General features: G+C 33.2%; 1 protein-coding gene across 4 annotated transcripts in view; it reads right to left on the reverse strand.

Moving 5' to 3' along the window:
• Window positions 1-16,964: 16,964 nt before the first annotated feature.
• LOC111511735 (uncharacterized) overlaps window positions 16,965-20,532 on the reverse strand; it is a 52,536-nt gene continuing 48,968 nt past the window's right edge. Inside the window, exons 3-4 of one of the 4 annotated variants that reach the window (XM_074185923.1) lie at window positions 17,655-19,432; window positions 16,965-17,600 (exon numbers count right to left, since the gene is read on the reverse strand). In XM_074185923.1, coding sequence (XP_074042024.1) covers window positions 17,358-17,600; window positions 17,655-19,432 — 2,021 coding nt within the window. In that variant the 3' untranslated portion in view covers window positions 16,965-17,357. The remainder of the gene's footprint in view (window positions 17,601-17,654; window positions 19,433-20,532) is intronic. The other 3 variants (XM_074185925.1, XM_074185922.1, XM_074185921.1) reach the window with 3 other exon arrangements.

The raw sequence follows: 20,532 nt of genomic DNA on the forward strand, positions 1-20,532 counted from the left end.
TTTGCGTGTACTTACGTATTTTGATGCGTAGATTACGAATCCGAAAGAAGAAAAGCGGCGCTCTCCCTTATTTACAAAGTTAGGTTAGTTACTAGTGACATTTCAGAAAAAAGCGGTTGGTATTTGCCGCTGCCTACTATTTCAAATTCGTAATACACCACCAAAAACCAATTTACGATCTGAAGAATGAAGTTAAAAAACATTTGAATTACTTTAGGAATATGGACTGCATCAGTCGTACTAACCATGCCATTAACCTTAAAACGTAAAATGAAGAGATATGTAACCAAAAAGCAGCTCCGTACATTTTTTAACATTTTTATTGGAAAAATATTGGTTATTGAAGTGAAAAGTGTCAAAGAAGGAGGAATAAGGTGTAAAGGTGACCTAGTGAATGAATGCTTGTGTTTTTAAATAGTTTATTTTGTGAAAAAGAAGGCTGAAAAGTTGCCCTTTTCAGAACTTTGAAGGGCCGTAACTTTGTAAATAAGGGAGAGCGCCGCTTTTTTCTTTCGGATTCGTAATCTACGCATCAAAATACGTAAGTACACGCAAAAATTTTTTCAAAATCGCCGGGTGTCCACAAAACGAAAATTTACCCTAAAGGTACAAAAAGAAACAAAACATTTTCTATAAAACCAAAAAATTCAAAGATACGAACCAAAAACCCAGATTCGTGGAAAAGACATGCGGCGAAACTCTGCAGAGACAAGAGACAGAGTTATATTTCAAGTAAAGGGAATATTGTAGCTCCTAAAACCATTTGCTCAGGCTGTTTATGCACTGAAAAATGCAGACTGAAATGCAGTACCAAATTCAACGCCGACAAACGGAAATCAATACTAGATGATTTTTATAATCTTGATGTAAACTCAAAAAATGCCTTATTATTTAGATGTATTACTCCTAAGGCAGTTGCTCGTGAACGTAAAAATGCTGTGAAGCATAAGTCTCATTCATATAAGTACTCACTGGTTTTGGATAATCAGCAAATTCATGTCTGTAAAAAGGCCTTCTGTGCATAATTGTAGATAATTTCGTTGGCCAATTGAAATCCACGATGAAATGCACACACTGTGGATACTCTTCAGTAATATTTGATCCTTTCTGGGATTTGTCTCTCTCCATACCACAAAGAACCGACCAATTGAGTTTGTGGCAATGCTTAGATTATTTTACAAGAGAAGAAACTTTGGATGGAATTGAAAAACCGACCTGTTCGAAATGCAAGGAAAGGAGAAAATGCATAAAGTCCCTATCAATCCACAAGTTTCCCTATATTTTAGTAATACATTTAAAAAGATTCTCTCCAACGGAAAGTAGAGGCAAATTGAATGATGTCATCGAATTTCCTCTAGCAGGATTGGATATGGACAATTTTGCAGGAGAAAATGTGGCTACTTGTTATAATCTATATGCACTTTTAAATCACAGTGGGACCACTAACAGAGGACATTATACAGCATACTGCAGACACCCGTATACTAGCGCGTGGCACAAATACAACGATTCACACGTGTCACCAATTTCACCAAAGTCGCTCGTGAGTGGCGAAGCATACGTCCTCTTTTATGTAAAGGACGGAACAAAATCGCGCCTTTAATATAACCGAGGGAAAGTTTCTTTGTGCAATTATTATTTATTTTTTGTTAATTTCTTACATAGTAGAACTTAATATTGTGATTTTTTAATAAGTCAGTTAAAACACAATAAATTGTACAGTTTTCTGTGCATTACATCAAATCAGCCGTAAAAAAGTCGACATTATCAAGAGTAAACTAAAAACTATACAATCATCTCCATCCCCAGATAAACGGGGTCGACATATGAACAGACCACACAAAATAAGTGAGGCTGTAGAGCAAGCCATTATCTCGCATATTAATAAATTTCCCACAGGACAATCACATTATTCCCGTAACAGTAATCCACATAAAAGATATTTGGCAGTAATCCACATAAAAGATATTTGGCCCCAAATATGAACATGTCACTCATGTATAGATTATACATTGAAGACTGTAAGGAACAGAACATGCCAGAAAATTTTTTGATAAAAAAATCAACATACTCACGAATTTTCTCCACTAAGTTTAATTTGTCGTTCAGCAGCCCGAAAAGTGATACATGCAGCAAATGCGACTCTGGAGAATCAACTGAAGAACACAAAGATAATGTGAAATTGGGTTTTGATTTGATGTCCAAGGACCGTGAAAGGGCATTGAAAGACGAAAATGAATGCTACATAACAGTCGATCTGCAGCAGACAATGCCTTTGCCCAAAATCACCACTTCAACGGTTTTCTACTTACGACAAATCTGGTTTTATAATTTGGGCATCCACTGCATCACCACTGAAGGCCACCAATCGATAATGCAAACCTGGACCGAAGATGTAGCCAGTAGGGGTAGTGCGGAAGTTGTAAGCAGCTTATGGAATTTTGCGCAGACTTGCGAGAATGTGAAAACAAGAAGAAAACTGACAGTGTGGTCGGACTCCTGCTCTGGTCAAAACAAGAATTTCCACATGATTTGCTTACATCAGTTGCTTTTATTGAAGGCATATATACCTTCCTACGATGAGTATATTCCCTTTAAAAAACTTTCCCTTTTTAAAAATTACCCGCTTAAAAACTATTCGCCTCCTACAGAATTTGAATTCACCAGAATCCATAACAAAACAGGAAATATTTCTGAAAAAAAAATTCAGAATATTCGGGAGCAGTTACCTTTTATCTCAGAAGAACATAGGGGGTTCTATGAAAATATTATTGGTGAAGAAATCGACACCTCAAAGCAACAAAGACGGCGTGCCAAGTGAATCTCATGATTCATTTCAACTTTCATTTTTTATGTGTTCCTATATTTTTTGAGTTTTGAAGATTTTTCATTTACGAGAACTTCGTTGAGATTCTTAGGGATTGCATGGTTATTTTGGATTATTGTTGTTATTAAAGTACTTAACACTTTCTACATTTTTTTATTTGACCTAGTCCCTTCATGCCAGGAATGGAAGAAGGGGTTATGTACGTATGGAATGAGATTTTTATCAAAAAATGGTATAATAGCAAGAAGCTTTAAATCTTAAAAAAAGAAGCACAGTGTAGTCTTTACACAAATCAAATTATAAAACTATCTCCAATTAAAAAATGCCAGAATGTTTTACTAAAGCCGATATATTTCATAAAGTCATATTTGTAACATAACTCCTTCTTTCACTTGCCCCTTCAATTGGTGATTTGAATGGTTTTATTTGCGCATTGTACTTTTTTTTTTAAATAATAATACTTTATTTCCGTGTAGACAATATACATTGTATAGGAATAGTCAATAAAAGAAATAATAAAAACAGAGTATAAGAAACATACAAGTTGAAACAACACCTTAAAACTAAAATAATACCTTACTTATCTAATCTAAAAAATTCATTCAATGAATAAAAACATTGCTCAAATAGAAAACTCTTTAAATTTCTATTAAACATCACATAATTATGTTCTTCCCTTAAATGATCGGGCAGTTTGTCGAATATTTTTATTCCAATGTATTCTGGTGCAAATGAAGTTATTCTTAGTCTTGCATATGGCACATGAAATCTATTTTTTGTTCTAGTGTCATAGTGATGAACATTTTTATTCATTTTGAAATGTGTTTTGTTTTTAAACATGTAGCTGCATATTTCAAATATATAAACAGATGTGAGTGTTATGATATGATAATTTTTGAAAATTTGTCTGGAAGATTCTCTCATTGAGACATTCGCAATACACCGTATAATGCGTTTTTGAGCAATGAATACGTTATGAGTCATGGATGACCCACCCCAGAAGCAGACACCATACCTCAGTCTTGAATCAACTTGAGCATAATAAATGCTCATTAGTTGAGTGGTAGTTAAAACTGTCCGCAGATTCATAATTAGAAATTTCATTGAATTAAGCTCAGAAATTAGATGCTGGCAATGAGCATTCCAGTTCAAGTTTTCATCAAGAAGAATACCCAGGAATTTAACACTTTTATTCGATTTTGAGTATGTCACATTATCAGCACTGAAACTGAAGTCTTCCATCCTATTTTGTCTATTATGAAAACGAATAATATTTGTTTTATCCGAATTAAAAAATAAATCATGATAATTGAAAAATTCTGATATATGTTCAACTGCAGAAGCACATTTGTCTTTCAATATTCCATCATCTGATGCCGAGATGATCATAGAAATGTCGTCGGCATAAGCTGTATAATGAACTTCAGAAACAACAGAGTCTATATTGTTTACATATAGAATAAAAAGTATTGGGCCCAGAATGGACCCTTGAGGTACTCCCATATCTACACTGAAAGGCTAAGAATTTATTCTCTGGAATTCATTTTTGACCGTACACTGGAGAGATACATATTGTCTCCTACCTTCAAGGAATGAGGATATCCAGTTGAGAGATGCACCTCTTAGTCCATATCTTTCCAATTTCAGTAAAAGTTTTTGATGATTGACGCAGTCAATCTGTCAAAATCTGTACAAATCAAAATCTGTAATTCATAGGAAGAAAAAAAGAGGAAACAGTGGATGGATGCAGTGGGGAAATATCTGCCTGGTGGTGCTTTCATTTGCTCAAAGCATTTTCCCATCCATTTCATTGGTGAGAAAAAGCTATTGAAGGGTGCCAAACCATCATGCATGTGAGTATTCAGTTTCTACAGCACTACCTATAAATCCTATCAAAGATTTGTATATTTTTTCAAGGTTCACTTATAGAGAAATACTTAATTGTAGGAATTTCAAGAAAACGTACACCATTTCCAGAATCAGTTTTCTAATAATTTCTGTAGTTGGAAAGTATCCGTTGAATAAGGTATTAAAAGCAAATGTGATCACATACAAATCAAAAGAGAACACTTGGTGTTATCAAAATGATAAATATCAAATTATTCATATATGAAATGATACAAAAAAAAGTTCTTTTCAACCGGCTGTTCTCTAACGGTGACCCTCAGAAGTTCGCAGTTGGAAACAAACACTCTCTGCCATTCATTTCTCTTGAAGATAAAAGATTATTGTTTTTGATTCAACTCGAGCATATCAATGTCCTTTTACAAATTCCATATAAGGCTCATAACGGACTTTAAAGAAAGTTATTGATAACATAATATGAGAAGAGATATTTATGTAACCATTATTTAATTGAATCATGTTGAAAAAGGGATATGAAGGTTAGAAGACCAATTAATGACGGTTAAGTAGCAATTCTGCCCTTCGTAATCACCTTTATGAAATAAAAACACTTTTTCTCTATAGATGAACGTAGGCTATAACATATTCTCAAACTCTAATTTGGAGTGGACGGTGATATGCATCTGCTGAAAAATTACTGAGAATATTGGACTTTGAATTTTAGCGAACGTAATGATTTTGACACTTATCTCATGTTTACCTCCAACAAATTATTTCCACAGACTGACAAACAGTGCTGCCGCAACGTCAATTCAAAAAGTACCGAAATTTACAAGAAAATAGTACCCAAAATGTACTGCGCAAGACTAGGCATGGCACATGCGCATAAGTCATTTCAGACCAAATGCCAGTAATGCCAAACGTGTAATAATGTTATCCATTTAAATTCGGAAAATATATGGAGTAAACAATTTGCTGGAAACTAAGAAATGTTCCTTAAGAGAAAGATCATAATCAGAACATTTGATAAAAAGGTGTCTTTTTCCTTCTTCAAATTGCTCTTTCACGATTGCAAATGTGTTTTGTTTTAATTAGGTTTCTGTCACAATAGAATGAACAATACTAAAGACGTTTTCAAGTAGCTAGATTCGAGAATTTATTTTTACCTGTCCATATTCCTCTTTATTTTGACAAAACAATAAAACCAATTTCTCAAGGTGAGGTGTGAGGTTAGAAGTTGAAACTGCTGTTCTGCTGACTGACTGACAGATGACAGAACCACAGTTCACAGGCACAATACAGAACACAGGATTAAATAATGCAGAGTTATGATGATAGCACGCAATTTTGACACAAGTACGGTATTTGCTGATCTGGAACTTGAAACACGGAATTGCATTGTTGCCACACATATTGTTGTTATTTTTTACTGTACTCGATGGGAGTCAACGTGAACATGTAAAAAATTGGGATTGTAGTAAATAGTACCGAATAGTCTACATATTGATCCGGGTAGTATCTTCGTATCAAAATCATGGAATAGTACCGAATGCGGTACAATAGTACCTTAACGGCAGCACTGCTGACAAATGTACCCTTGTCAGAAGCGAATTTCAATAAAGAACTGAATATAATAAAGCAAATAGCCGTCAACAATGATTACGATAGCGGTCTGATCAGTGGCGTAGCGTGCCTTGGCGAGGCACCGTATAAAAACTTATTTGGGGGCCCTCAGGAAGGGTAAAGATTTCCCAAAAAAAATCATAAAATTACAAGAAATATTTATTCATCATACATAATAGGCGGGTCTCCTTACCTTGAATTTAATAACATACTGACTTAAATGTGAAAATATCTTTCATAATTTGTCAAAATCATTTATTTTTATTAAAATCAAGTGTAAAATAACAAAGTTAGTTATAGCCTTACAAAGTTTACTTTTATTGGTTTTCTATCCCTTTCTGAAAAACGGATTGTGACGTCACGATCACATATCCTCATACAACATACAAAACGAAAACAATTGAAAAGTGCACAAGATTTATATGGATTTATATGATAGTGACGTCATCACTCTAATAATAGCAGTATCTTTCTAATAGTGATTTAAAACGTCTATATCGTCGTTATCTTTAAAGATATCAAAAAAATACTGTCTCATTTTAGTTATGCAAAATAGCTTTAAATTTTGGTAATGAAAAAAGTAGTCATCTAGCTTATTTTACCTATGTATCACTATTTAACAAAAACATAAGAAACAATTCAAATTAAATGTTCACTCTCCTTGTCTTTTTTCAGTAAACTGATTTATTAAATCATTTATATTTGATGATGACTTTTAAGTTTTTCTAAAGTTTCTGTCTCTATAGACAATAGTGACAGGTCTGAGAGGCGTTCCTGTCCCATTGAAGCCCTTAAGTAATTTTTTATAAGTTTTAATTTAGAAAAACTTCTTTCAGCAGTTGCTGTTGTAACCGAAAGGGTCATAAATAAAAAACAACATCGAACATACTACTCAGGTTGCGAAGGCTCTGAAATCTTTGTTTAGTTTGTGAAATTAATATATCTAAACAGCAATAGTAAACATTGACTTTGAAATAAGATTCCGAGTCTGAAATTCTCTCATCTTGTGACAACTCGTCAAAAAACCGCTTCGTTATTCTTCTTCTTTTATTTATGAAAACAGTTGACACATTCCACTCTTTTGCTAAATCTTTAGCTTTCTTAAGTAAAGTATTGAAAGAATTTTCATTACTTAAATCGCACAGTCTATTCAAAAGATTACTTAATAGAATACTAGTTTTTTGAAAGTCATTATTTTCATGCTGTAGAGCTTTAGAAACAGGGTTAATGATTTCAAATAGTAAAGAAAAAAATGTGACAAGCACTAGGAAATCATAACTCTCTGAAATGTTTATTATATATATATATATATATATATATATATATATATATATATATATATATATATATATATATATATATATATATATATATGTATATATATATACGATGGTAGGTTAGACCTGTTCTATCGATCTAAAATATTTTCAGCATTGCGGCGTTGCCACTTCTATCAAAAAGTCCTAGCAATTATATTTTTTTAATGGAACACCCCGTATATTAATACATTTTTGGAATCCCTCTAGTATTTTAATACTTTTTTGGTTGATAATGTCCTATACCTATCTCTATCTGTTTTCGAAACAAAAAATAAATTGTGCTAAATATGGTCCAAAACATAGCCTTAATTGAAATTAAGTACATCAGTACTCTCAATTCATGAAAAGTTCACGAAATATTCAAGTTACACCAAGAAATCGACTCCATATCATACAGGGCGTGCTAAAATTACTATTATTTCCATTGTGCATAAAAGTAGTCGAAAGTTCATTTTTTCGAATGAAACCCCCTGTATATTACTCGATAAATTGAAAGATGGTGAAAAATGCTTCAAGATGATATACATGTCCCTATACCTAAATCGTCAAGTTTTCTTAATAAAGCCGTTTTTGTGGAAAAATAGTTATTCACGTTTTACCTACAAGTGTTTAAAGTGACATTTCATTTCGTGAGTGGGGATTATTGCAAAACGAGCGTCAGCAAGTGGAGCAAACTCACGAGCAAAATAAAATCACTTTTAACAAATGTTTCATACAAATTTTTTTGTATAACGTTACTGCTGTTAATAAAAAAAATTATAGGGTCCATGGGATTTGAACACACGATCTTTGGATTACAAGGCATATGTTACATACAACTACATACGCCAACTCACGTTATTTTAAGGAGGATTATTGGTTAGTCACGAAGAACTTTCTACAGTTGGACTGAATACTACTTCGTCATCATCAGTAACTTCACAGGAATTTAATATTACCAATAGCACGAACTGCAAGTGTGAACTTTTCTAAATGATTTTTTTGTAGGTGTTCTGATTGAAGTGTTTCTATCAAAGAGATTTTCAATAACAGTTGTACAAAAAATAATTTTCAAAGAATTTGATTTCTAGGTAGCCGTGGAAATATCAAGCTTATGACAGTTTGGTGACTTTTATAAGTAATTTATAAATGGTTATTGACGGTGTCTCAAAAAATCGCCAAAAATGAATGCAAATATTGATTATTCAGACGAAGTTCTTATGAAATTTATTATACACTGACAATGTGATCAAATCATTGCCAGAACTTGTAGAAAATTCAACCAAATGTATCCTGAATTAACACCAATGAACGAGAGGAAGTTTGTAAGATTAAAAAATAATTTTCCTAACTATGGCTCCATGTTAAAAGCGCCTTCAACATCACCAAAACCTGTTACTTCAAATGAGGACAATACTATTAACGTTTTGGCATATTTTTATGCATATCCAGAAGCATCCATTCGCAGTGCAGAAAAAGATTTAGGTGTATCACATGCTTCAGTACAACTAATTTTGAAAAATCACGGAATGCATACGTATAAATTTATCAAAGTTCAAGCTCTAAAAGCAGAAGACTTTGAACGTAGAATGCATTTTGGTGAATCCCTTTTGATAAATACACAGGAAGATCGGGAATTTCTGTCAAAAATAATTTGGAGCGACGAATCAAAATTTACGAGGGATGGTATTTTCAATAGAAGGAATAAACATTTTTGGGTTGATCATAATCCTCATGTTACAAAAGAAATGGGTTTTCAAGAAAAATTTGACCTGAATGTTTTCTGTATTCTGAAGAACAATAAAATTAGCTTTTTTATTTATGAAGACACACTGAATGCAGAGAGATATCTCCAAATATTAAGGACAACTGTAATCGATTTTCTTGAAAATTTGCCTTTAGAGGAATATAGGAATTCGTGGTTTCAACTGGACGGAGCGCCAGCTCATTCCACCCAGGAAGTTTCCAGGAAACTTGACGGACTCTTCGACGATCGTTGGTTTAGGCGTTTAGAGCCGTGGGATTGGCCACCGAAATCACCCGATCTCACGCCACTTGACTTTCTTTATGGGGTGTTTTAAAAGGAAGGGTATACAGTACTCCAGTGCCTGCCAAAGAAGAATTGCGACGGCGAATAGTGCGGGGTATTGAAGATCTGGATCCCCAGGAAATTGAAAAAGCAACCACAAGTCGCGTACAAAAAAATATTTTAAAGTGTTTAGAATGTAATGGACAACATTTTCAGCATTTATTGTGAAAATGTGATATTTTGTTTACAATTTTGTTATTTTGAATCATCCCATTCTGTTATTGTCTGTACTTTCACATGTTTTAGCCCACAAAATCTTACTTTTTACCTAGAAATGACTGATTTTTGGTACAGTTGTTCCCTGGAAACTTTGAGCCATAGTTAAGGAAATTATTTTGTAACCTTACAAACTTCCTCTCGTTCATTGGTGTTAATTCAGGATACATTTGGTTGAATTTTTGACACGTTCTGACAATGATTTGATCATTTTGTTCATGTGTATAATAAATAATTTCATAAGAACTTCGTTTGAATAATCGATATTTGCATTCATTTTGGAAGATGATTTGAAACACCATCGATAACTCTTTGTAAATTACTTATAAAAGTAACCGAACTGCTATAAGCTTGATAATTCTACTGCTACCTAAATCCAAATTCTAAAAAAAAAATAGAAGAAGCGACTTTATTGAGAAAACTTGACGATTTAGGTATAGGGAACATGATATATCATCTTGAAGCATTTTTCACCATCTTTCAATTTACTGAGTAATATAAGGGGGTTTCATCTGAAAAAATGAACTTTTGACTACTTTTATGCATAATAGAAATAATAGTAATTTTAGCACGCCCTGTATGATATAGAGTCGATTTCTTGGTGTTATTTGAATATTTCGAGTTTGTCCAAACTATCATGAATTGTACTCAATTTCAATTGAGGCTATGTTTTGGACCATATTCAGCACAATTTATTTTTTATCTGGAAAACAGATTGAGATAGTTATAGGATATTATTAACGAAAAAGTATTAAAATACCAGAGCGATTCCAAAAATGTATTAATATACGGGGTGTTCCATTTAAAAAAATAAAGTTGCTAAGACTTTTTGATGGAAGTGGCAACGCCGCAATGCTGAAAATATTTTAGATCGATAGAACAGGTAAGGAAATGTGAGAGGTGAAATTTTCAGAAAAATCATGCTTTGCGTTTTCCAGAAACGTCTAACCTACCATCGACCGTGAGTCACGCTGTATATATATACATATATCTCACCAAAAGATATTGTCATTTCGCTCAAAACCTGCTGGCACACTACCGCTGTGCCATTTCACCACTTGTATTTGTTGTAATTTTTGATAATATTTTACATCAGTTGAGTATGTTGAATTTCTCACTTCAAAGAATGGTTGAGGTCTGAATAATTGATCGAATATATATTTTCTAGTTTTATCGCATTTGATTAAAAGCTAACCGAAAAAAAATGTATATATAAATACAGACAGAAGAAACCTCTAAGTAAATTTCAATTGAAATTATACACTATAGAAACTCAGTTCTAAATTCGTTGTCATAACTCTTCGTACTGATTTCCATTCCTTTTGTAGGCAAATTAAAAAATAGAAAGTTCAGCTCAAGTAAAATCTCCTTCGACTTTCACATTGATTTTTGAAAATGTTTAATTTCATTCACAAAACTGTTTCTCAATTGATAAAATATGGCATATGCCTTCGAAATTATAACAAAAATTTTGTTGTCTTTTTTATGTCTTTGGCATTGACTACTAAAATTATCAGTTTCTTCTGAGTAGGGTGTGTTAATAACTCTCTGAGCAACCTAGGAGCATCATGGCTATTTGTAGTTTGCTCAGCTATGTTACGAAGTAGAATCACTCCACCTTCAACTGGATATATTCTCGATAAATGGAAGCTGAAGAGAGAATCTGAAAGCGATTTTTCATTCAGTAATTAATAACGAAGCTGGACTTCGTGATAGCATGATTCGAATTATCTGTCTATACCGAGTATTAACGAAATCATATACGGTGTGCGGTCCATATGTATGGAATAAATTCATTTTTAGCGTTGTGTACTTTGTGAAAAAAAACCTGAAACAGTTCGATATTTATTCTTGAATTGACAATTTACTCGAAAACTTTACAATTAAATTAAATGTTCAAAATGACCACCAATAACTTCTTGACAATAACCGAGGCGATTTTGGAATTCTCGTACAACATTTTGTATGACCTCGGGGTTATTTTGTTAATTTCTTCCGTTATCCTAACTTTTAAATCATCAATATTGTTTGGTCTATTAAAATATACTTTAGATTTTAGATAACCCCATAAGAAGTAATCGAGAGGAGTCAGATTGGGGGATCTAGCCGGCCATTCGATCGTTCCACGTCTTCCAATTCACCTATTGGGAAAAACCTCGTTTAAATAATTTCTAACTGTACGTGCAAAATGCGGTGGAGCTCCGTCTTGTTAGTAGTGAATAGTTCGATCTATCTCATTTGGATGATTAACATCAGGAAAATGTATTTGTAATGTAGGTACTAAGAAGTTAATCAAAAAATCTAGATAAACCTCACCATTAACAGTGCCCTCAAACAAATAAAGGCCAATCATTTTATTGTTAATGATACCAGCCCAAACGTTAACTTTTTTAGGATATTAAGTGTGAGTCGCACACATCCAGTGAGAATTTTCTCTGCTCCAATATCTACAGTTCTGTCTGTTAACTGTTCCGTTTAAATGAAACGTCGCTTCATCAGAAAACACTATGTTGTTTATGAACTGCAAATCTGCGTTCAATCTGTCCATCATCAATTCACAGAATTCTTGCCATCTATCAGGATCATCTTCATTCAACTCCTGAACCAACTGAACTTTGTAAGGGTGGTATTTTTCTTTATGCAAAACTCTCAAAATAGATGATTTACTTACATCATTCTCGGCGGCAAGTTCTCGAGTTGTTTTGTGCGGATTTTCCTCAATCTCTAGAAGTACATCTAACTTTTTTTCATCTGTAAATTGAACGTTTCTACCTAGTTTTCTAATATTTTTTACATGTCCAGTTTCACGAAACTTTTTTTCAATTTTGCTAACTTAGACTGCGACACGTGTTGACCAGGGTATTTATTATCAAAAATTTCACAAACCCCCTTTTGAGTTCTTGTTTTATTACCACAACCAATCATAATTAAAATGTCTATTCTTTGAGTCTCGGACAAATGAGCCATAATTAAATTTAATACGCCCACAAAAATTATACTGACGTCTTTTAGTAACTTTAAATACCTAAATGACAGCAGCCTAATAGATTCATATCAATTGTTTATTTGTCTTTTTGTCTAATATTTTAGAATCTTCAAAGATTTTTTCCAGGATTCAAGGTTAGTAAGGAGCGTGTTACAGGGATGGTCTGTTTAATAGATCAGGTTATTGTGAAGAATAATGGTGGTCATTTTGAACATTTAATTTAATTGTAAAAATTAATTTTCTCAGTTATGATTGCACCAAACTTAAAAAACTTTATATTGCTGATCAGAGGACTAAAATCCCTTTCCAACAAAGTGCCACACGACCGCCTTGCTATTTAAAATTTTCGAGGGGTGCTTATAATTCAGAAGGGGTGCTGGAGGGGGATAATATTTTCATATTGTAAATTGTCAATTTGAGAATAAAAATCGACCTGTTTCAGGTTTTTTTTACATAGTACATAATAACGCTAAAAATGAATTTATTCCATACATATGGACCGCACTGTATATCATAAGTGCCCATTTCTGTCGAATATAGCATGACGTCACATACAGAAATATTGTCAACTCGATGTAGGATGAAACTAACGACGAAGTTTGCTTAGTTTTTGAGTAAAATTAGAAAAACTAAAATTTTTCGCTCATTTACGTACTTTTTATGAAATTTATTAAACGACATTTTTTACATCATTTATCTCGAAAATCTAAATGGAAAGTTGTATTTTTTGACTTCGAAGTGATTCTCTTATACTACAAAAAATGTCGCAGATACTAATCTGTTTATTTTTCTGTGCCAGTGAAAAAGTGAAAGGGTCAAAGCTCTCATTGTGAGATGATAACTTCTTAAAAATGACACTTTTCATTCTGACTCTGTGAAGATTTTCATGAGTTTTATTGTAAAAAATATCAGCTTCGATGAACTCCAAATTTCAAATTTCTTACTACATAAACAATTGAGTGGCGCCGTGTCACACGGCGCCGTTATCACCCGGTATAGCAACTTCACAAAATGAATCGACATACCCACTTTCTATTGAGGATTGTTTTTTGTTGAATACAGTTAATGAGATCTGTGACAGACCACAGCAATGCTTTCCGGAATTGAATCAACACTGGAACATTTTTGAGCTCTCATATCATCTAGGTCAGGGGTCTCCAAACTTTGAAGCCTTCGGGGCATAATGATTTTTTCAGTTTGTTCCAAGGGCCAATTTCTGCCCTTGACTATATTTCTAGACTAGGATAGTCGCAAAGTGCGTGACCTAAGCAAATTTAGCTTTTTTTGCATTTTAATTATTATTGTGTATTGTGACACTTAGCGACATCTAGTGGCGAGTAGAGGTACTGTGTACCATCTTTTTCAGCTACCCGCTAGGTGGCATTAGGCGTAATTAAATATTTGGAATTACCGCGTTGGTTCGAGAAAGTTCTGGTTCTAGCTAGTGTATTCCGATCACCTCGAGATGGCAGTAATAATTTCATATAAAAAGGCTAGCGGCGCAACTGCGAGTTAGTCTGCGTAGGATAGGCGAAGGAAGCGAAACTGTCTATTGTGAAATAAAGTAGCACCCGTCAATAAAAGTATTTTGATTTGACTTATTGTTTTTATGTGTGATTTGTTAGTATGAAAAAGAAGCGAAAAATCGACAGTGAATGCAGAACGTTCCAAGAAAAATGAAACTTTCAGTATTTTGTGATTGAGTCCAGTAATAAGGCGCTATGTTTAATTTGTAATGAAACCATAGCTGTTCTCAAAGACTATAACATTAAACGACACTATGAATCGAAACATCTTCAAAGTTACTCCAAGTATACAGGAAATTTGTGGAAAGAAAAATTTGAAGCTTTGAAACGCGTACTCAAATCGCAGCAATCTTTGTTTACCAAAGCGAATACTGAACAAGAGTCTGCAACTCGCGCCAGCTTTCGTGTGGCTCTTGAAATCGGAAAACGTGGCAAACCATTCACCGATGGAAAAATTATAAAAGAATGGTTGATTGCAGTAGCCGAAGAAATATGCCCCGAAAAGGTAAATTTATTTAAAAGGGTCAGTTTGTCAGCAAACACCGTTGTTCGGAGGGTGCAAGAGTGCAAGACATCGCAGAAAATATATCATCTCAACTGTCTGACAAAAATGAACATCATGAGTGGTTTTCTCTAGCATTGGATGAGTCAACGGATGTGTCAGATACTGCTCAGGTGTTGATTTTTATTCGCGGAGTAGATAAAAGCTATGAAGTGTATGAAGAACTTCTTGATATTGATAGTATTCACGGCACGACAACTGGGGCAGATATTTTTAAGGGAGTTGAAAATGCCATTAATAAAAAGAACCTTCGATGGAGAAATTTGAAATCTATAACAACTGATGGAGACAAAAATATGTATGGTGAAAATAAAGGAGTGGTTGCACTTGTGTCAAAGGCTGTAGAAAATGATGGTGGTTCAAAACCATTAATCTTACATTGTATCATTCATCAACAGTCCTTGTGCGGAAAATGTTTGGATATGTCTGAAGTTCTAAAACCAGTCATATCAGTTGTTAACTTCATCAGATCCACTGGGCTGAATCACCGACAATTCTGTGAGTTTATTCAACAGATTGGAGAAAATGATTTACCATATTATACCTACTGCCGTACGCTGGCTTAGTTGCGGAAATTCCTTAAGCGCTTTTTTGAAATTCGAGCAGAGATCAAAATTTTTTTAAATGAGAAGCAATGCCCTTTTGCCGATTTAGAAAATAGTGAATGGATGTGGAAGTTAGCCTTCTATGTCGATTTGATAAATCATATGAACGAACTGAATTTGAGATTGCAAGGAGAAAATCAGCTTCTCCCTGATTTATACACCAATATCAAATCCTTCAGGCAGAAAATAATACTATTTCAATAGCAATTACGTAAAAAATGTTTCACACATTTTGAAACATGTGAAATATTCAGCCACACTACAGAGACTGAATTTCCCGTCAATTTTGCAATCGAAACTTTGAGTGCTTTGAAGATAAATTTTGATACTCGTTTTTCAGATTTTGATGTCATTGCGAATGAAATTAAGCTTTTTCAAAATCCTTTTGATTCTGACATTGAAACCCTGGCTCCGGAAGTCCAAATGGAAATTATTGATTTACGGTGCAGTGATATGCTTAAGAATAAATATCAAAATTCATCTTTGTTGGAATTTCATAAGAGTCTTCCACTGGAACAATTTGATAATTTGCATAAATTTGCTCGTGGGTTGTTTTCTGTTTTTGGTACTACTTACTTGTGTGAGAAAACGTTTTCCAAGATGAAGTACACAAAGAATGTTTACAGATCTCAATTATCCGATGAGCATCTTAAATCTCTTTTGATGATTGGTACAAGTAAAATTGATCCACAACTACAAAGTATTGTCGGTGGAAAATCACAATTACATAAATCTCATTAGTGTTTTTGTTTTACTGTGATTCATTTCGATTATTTGTTAGTTATTAATATGCTTAAACTTAGATAATTAAGTTAAGTTTTCTTTGTCATCATTTCTGTCGTTAAGTTTTACCTTGCAAGTAAATAAAACCGAGTAATTATCATTCTGTGTTTTCTTCTTCAACTTATCACATCAATAGTAACAACAATTAGGTAATCATTGGCTGTCGCGGGCCAGATTGATGACAGTAAATTATTGGCTGTTGCGGGCCGGATTGATGACACTGGCGGGCCGGATTTGGCCCGCGGGTCGTAGTTTGAAGACCCCTGATCTAGGTGGTTGCAATAAAAGCTACATATAATTTGGCAGTTGATTTCGGAATTCTGGGTTCTATTGACTCCATAGATGAAGTCTTCAAAATGAAAATTTGTATATTCACTTCTGGGAACGTTTTCAATGAATACATTTTCACGAGTAAGGTGAAACATATTTTTTTCTTAACAATAGTTCTTTATCTCTGAATAATTATTATTGAATGATGAATTTTACATAAATAAAATTACATTTCAAACTTGATTATTGATAGTAATATTTTCATAATCAAATCAAAACTTCTGGAATGTTGACTGTTGAGAAAAAAAACAAATTCATATGATGTTAAATTATAAAGAAATCGAATTTGGCCATCTACTTCATCAACTAATAACCATTTGTGTGTGTATGTTTAAATATGTGTTACTGTTAACGAATAAAAACTCTCAGAAGTCGAAACTTGTGTGAGAAATGGATTGATATGGATTTACCTTATAACGTGCGATTTTTAGCATAATCCTAGAATATTCACACAGTGAATAATCACTTTATCTTTTCAGAAAAGAAAAAGTGGAACGTGGAAAAACAAAAGAAGTTCACAGTGTAGGTCTAAATAAATAACAAAAATGTTTGACTTTTTAATTTTATATTCAAGTGCACATTCAAAGTATTTATGCAAAAAAATATTGATTTCAAGTAGTATTTAAAGAAAATGATAAGTTTACAGGATGAGTTGGAAAATCAAATTTTATTTGTTTTTGTTATAGGTATTTACAACAAATATCTTTATTTTTTCCCAGCTCTTATTCACGAAAACACCTGGGTTGTCGTTTACCAATTGAAGGCATTCTTTCTTCTTCGGTGGAATTTTGTTTTTCAAGTGATTCTTGAAGAAAGAAAGGGCAACTTTTTTTTGGCAGTCCGTCCATGATTGGAGAATGCGTTTCTTCTTGACCTTAGAATACTTGTTAGATGAATCCAATTGTTTCTGCTAATCCAAAAACCAATATTAAATTTAGCAATAATGAAATATAATTTAACTTACAATATTTCGTGCACCTGTTGATCTATTCCCTGTACATTTATTTTTTATGGTTGATTCTTCATTTTGATCATCTTCTGAGTCGTCTTCTTCTATATCTAAATCGATATTTATCTCTTCAAGAGTCTTTCCCTTATATTTGGAAGCTTTTCCCCTTTCATTGAGGAGTAATAATTTAGATACTTTTGCCATTTGGTATACATCACTTGGCAACCTATAGTACGCTTTATGGATTTCAGAAGTATGTCCCATAAAACATGCTAATTGCTCTAAATCTTGTGGTGACAAATTGATGACCTGTGACATTGTCGCAAGGTGTTTGCGTAATCTAGTTGACGTCAAAGCAGCTGCATTTTTCACTCCAGCAAGTCTCACGTGTTTGTAAATCGCCTTCGACCCGCAAATGCTATTGGAGGATTTTGTATTGGGAAATAGGAAAATATTTTCTTCTAAAAGGAAATGATTTCGGAGACTTAATAATAAATCAGTATTTTTGACCATCTCATCTGTAAATAAAATTGGAACTCCTCTTCCCCTCTTCCCTCTTATCACAACTCTTCTGAAAGATTTCATAAGAACCTTTTCATTTTCAGTGATACAGCTGTTGAACTCATCAGAACTTTGGTTATTGATATTGGTGATATATGATGGTACAGTCATTTTTTCCAGTTCACCAATTCTTCGTCTGTTCAATAAGAGTAATTGCACGTATGTGATTTCTAACAAATTTTTGAAGGACTTTTTGTCATGTGGGTTTTGCTGTAAAACATTTCTATATCTTTCACCTTCTTTCAGTGTGTAATTTTTCAAAGTAGTGAGATCTTCCGCTAGAGGAATGAGAGGTGGTTTATTCCACTTCTTTTGTTTCAAGTCGTTATTTGCTTCTGTAGAGATTTCAAAACGCCATTCTTTGTCAATAAGTTCTCTTAGATTCTTCAATTTATTTATGTCACTATTATCTTGTCGATATTTTTTAAGTGCCATGTTGGAAGCGACATCAATACATTCTTTCAACTCAGTACCCATATGAGATGCCAATGATGGAGCTCCATAAGATTGAGTTTCCGCATTATATCTGGATATTATTTTAGTACATTCCACAAGTATATCAAAGTTCAATGGATCCAAAGCTGCAAATAAATTTGTAACCTTGATTTTCTTTTTTATTTCTATCAACAAAGCTGCCAGTTGTCTCATTTTGCGGGAAGCAATTGCACGAAAGTGTTTATCGCGATGACTTTTCAAATATCTTTTTGCTACAGCACAGATCAGCATATCTTTTTTTGCTGTTAAAGATAATTCATCTGCTCTCATGCTTGGGAATATATATTTTCGTAAAATATCGTTGTTTTTATATTTAGAAAAAAGGGATTGTCCTTCACTTTGCGCATTACTTCTCAATTTTTTATCATCGCAATTATCAGGACATTTTGCAATATGTCTATAAAGAGTCTTTCTCTTGTAAAACCCCTTGCAGAATTTACATGGAAGATATGTGTCCGTAGTTGGTTGCTCCAAATCGCTCTCTGCAGGTTTTCTCACCGGAACAATAATTTCACTGCTAGAACTTTTTAAAAAATTTCCCGTATTTCTGAGCCTAGTGAATAATTCCTTCCTTCTTCTATTACCAACACTGAATGATAATATTTCTTGAACTTCATGTTCCATTTGATGATGTCTTAAAATGTGACGTGAAAATTTCAGAACTTCATTGTTGCAAAAATAACAATAATCTTTTTTGTTCCAAACTCGTTTTTTTTTACATGTTTTGCTTCTGGTACCTAAAAAGGCATATTTATGGAGTTAAATGTGAAATTATAAAAGATATGAGTAAAACATATTTTCATTTTTAATTAATTGATGATGATAACGACAATGATAAGATAATAACTATAGTTTGAATAATAATACAAAGCAAGTTTATGAAATTTATTATTATGAATAGCCAATGAACATAAATTGAATGATTTATAGTAATAAAAGCAAAATAAATCAGTGAGAACAACACTACACTCATAAAGTTCCTAGAGAAATTATATAGTGAAATTATCTCGTAATCATCAGTGTTCTTAGTTAATACCACTACCAATTTTACCCAAGTTAACTTCCAGACATGTGAACCAGTTTACTCAAAGAAACCAATTTTTATATGGTATGAATAAACAATATAACAGTTCAAATTCTTTTCTTCTTATTTTATGAAGTAAAAATGAAGTATTTTTTATCAAATGTTAGGAAAGTGAAGATATTTCAAAATAATGAATATCACAAATCATTCAATTTCATTTATAAAATTCCCAGTAAAAAAATGTTAAATGCTTGACATACTGTAATAACCAGGGCTGTCGCCACGGGGGCGGGAGGAGCCTCCCCCCGCCTGCTTTTTCGACTTGGGAAAAAGTTGGGAAATTTTGGGCCGTGAAGATAGAAAAAAATGATAGTAAAAAAAATAATAAAAATTTAAAAAATAAAAATGAGAGAAAAGAAAGGGAGTGGTAATAAGAAAAGGGAAAGAACCGGGAGAAGGTTGGGATTTCCCAACATGCATAACTTGGAGATTCCCATACTTTGAAATTCTGAGTTGTTGGAAAATTTCAAAAAAGTTTAATTTCTCTCAAGTAAGAGAACAGTCCCGAACAGTCCACAAATTTTGAAGTGACAATTTTACAAAATTCCCAACTTTTCGCTGTTTTTTCGACATGGAAAAGTTGGGGAATTTCGGGCCGTGAGAATAAAAAAAATAATAATAGTAGAAAACAATCAGCACAATATTATACAGGTGTTGTTTCCTTTCATTTGTATTGAATATTCCTATACATGGTGGAAGACCAAGGACTTTGCCAAAGTAGAATAATTCCCATTATTTTTATAATTACCAAAA

The sequence above is a fragment of the Leptinotarsa decemlineata genome, unplaced genomic scaffold (genome assembly GCF_025532065.1).
Source record: "Leptinotarsa decemlineata unplaced genomic scaffold, Ldec_3_MD MMD2_tig00078363_RagTag_RagTag, whole genome shotgun sequence".
Classification (NCBI taxonomy): domain Eukaryota; kingdom Metazoa; phylum Arthropoda; class Insecta; order Coleoptera; family Chrysomelidae; genus Leptinotarsa; species Leptinotarsa decemlineata.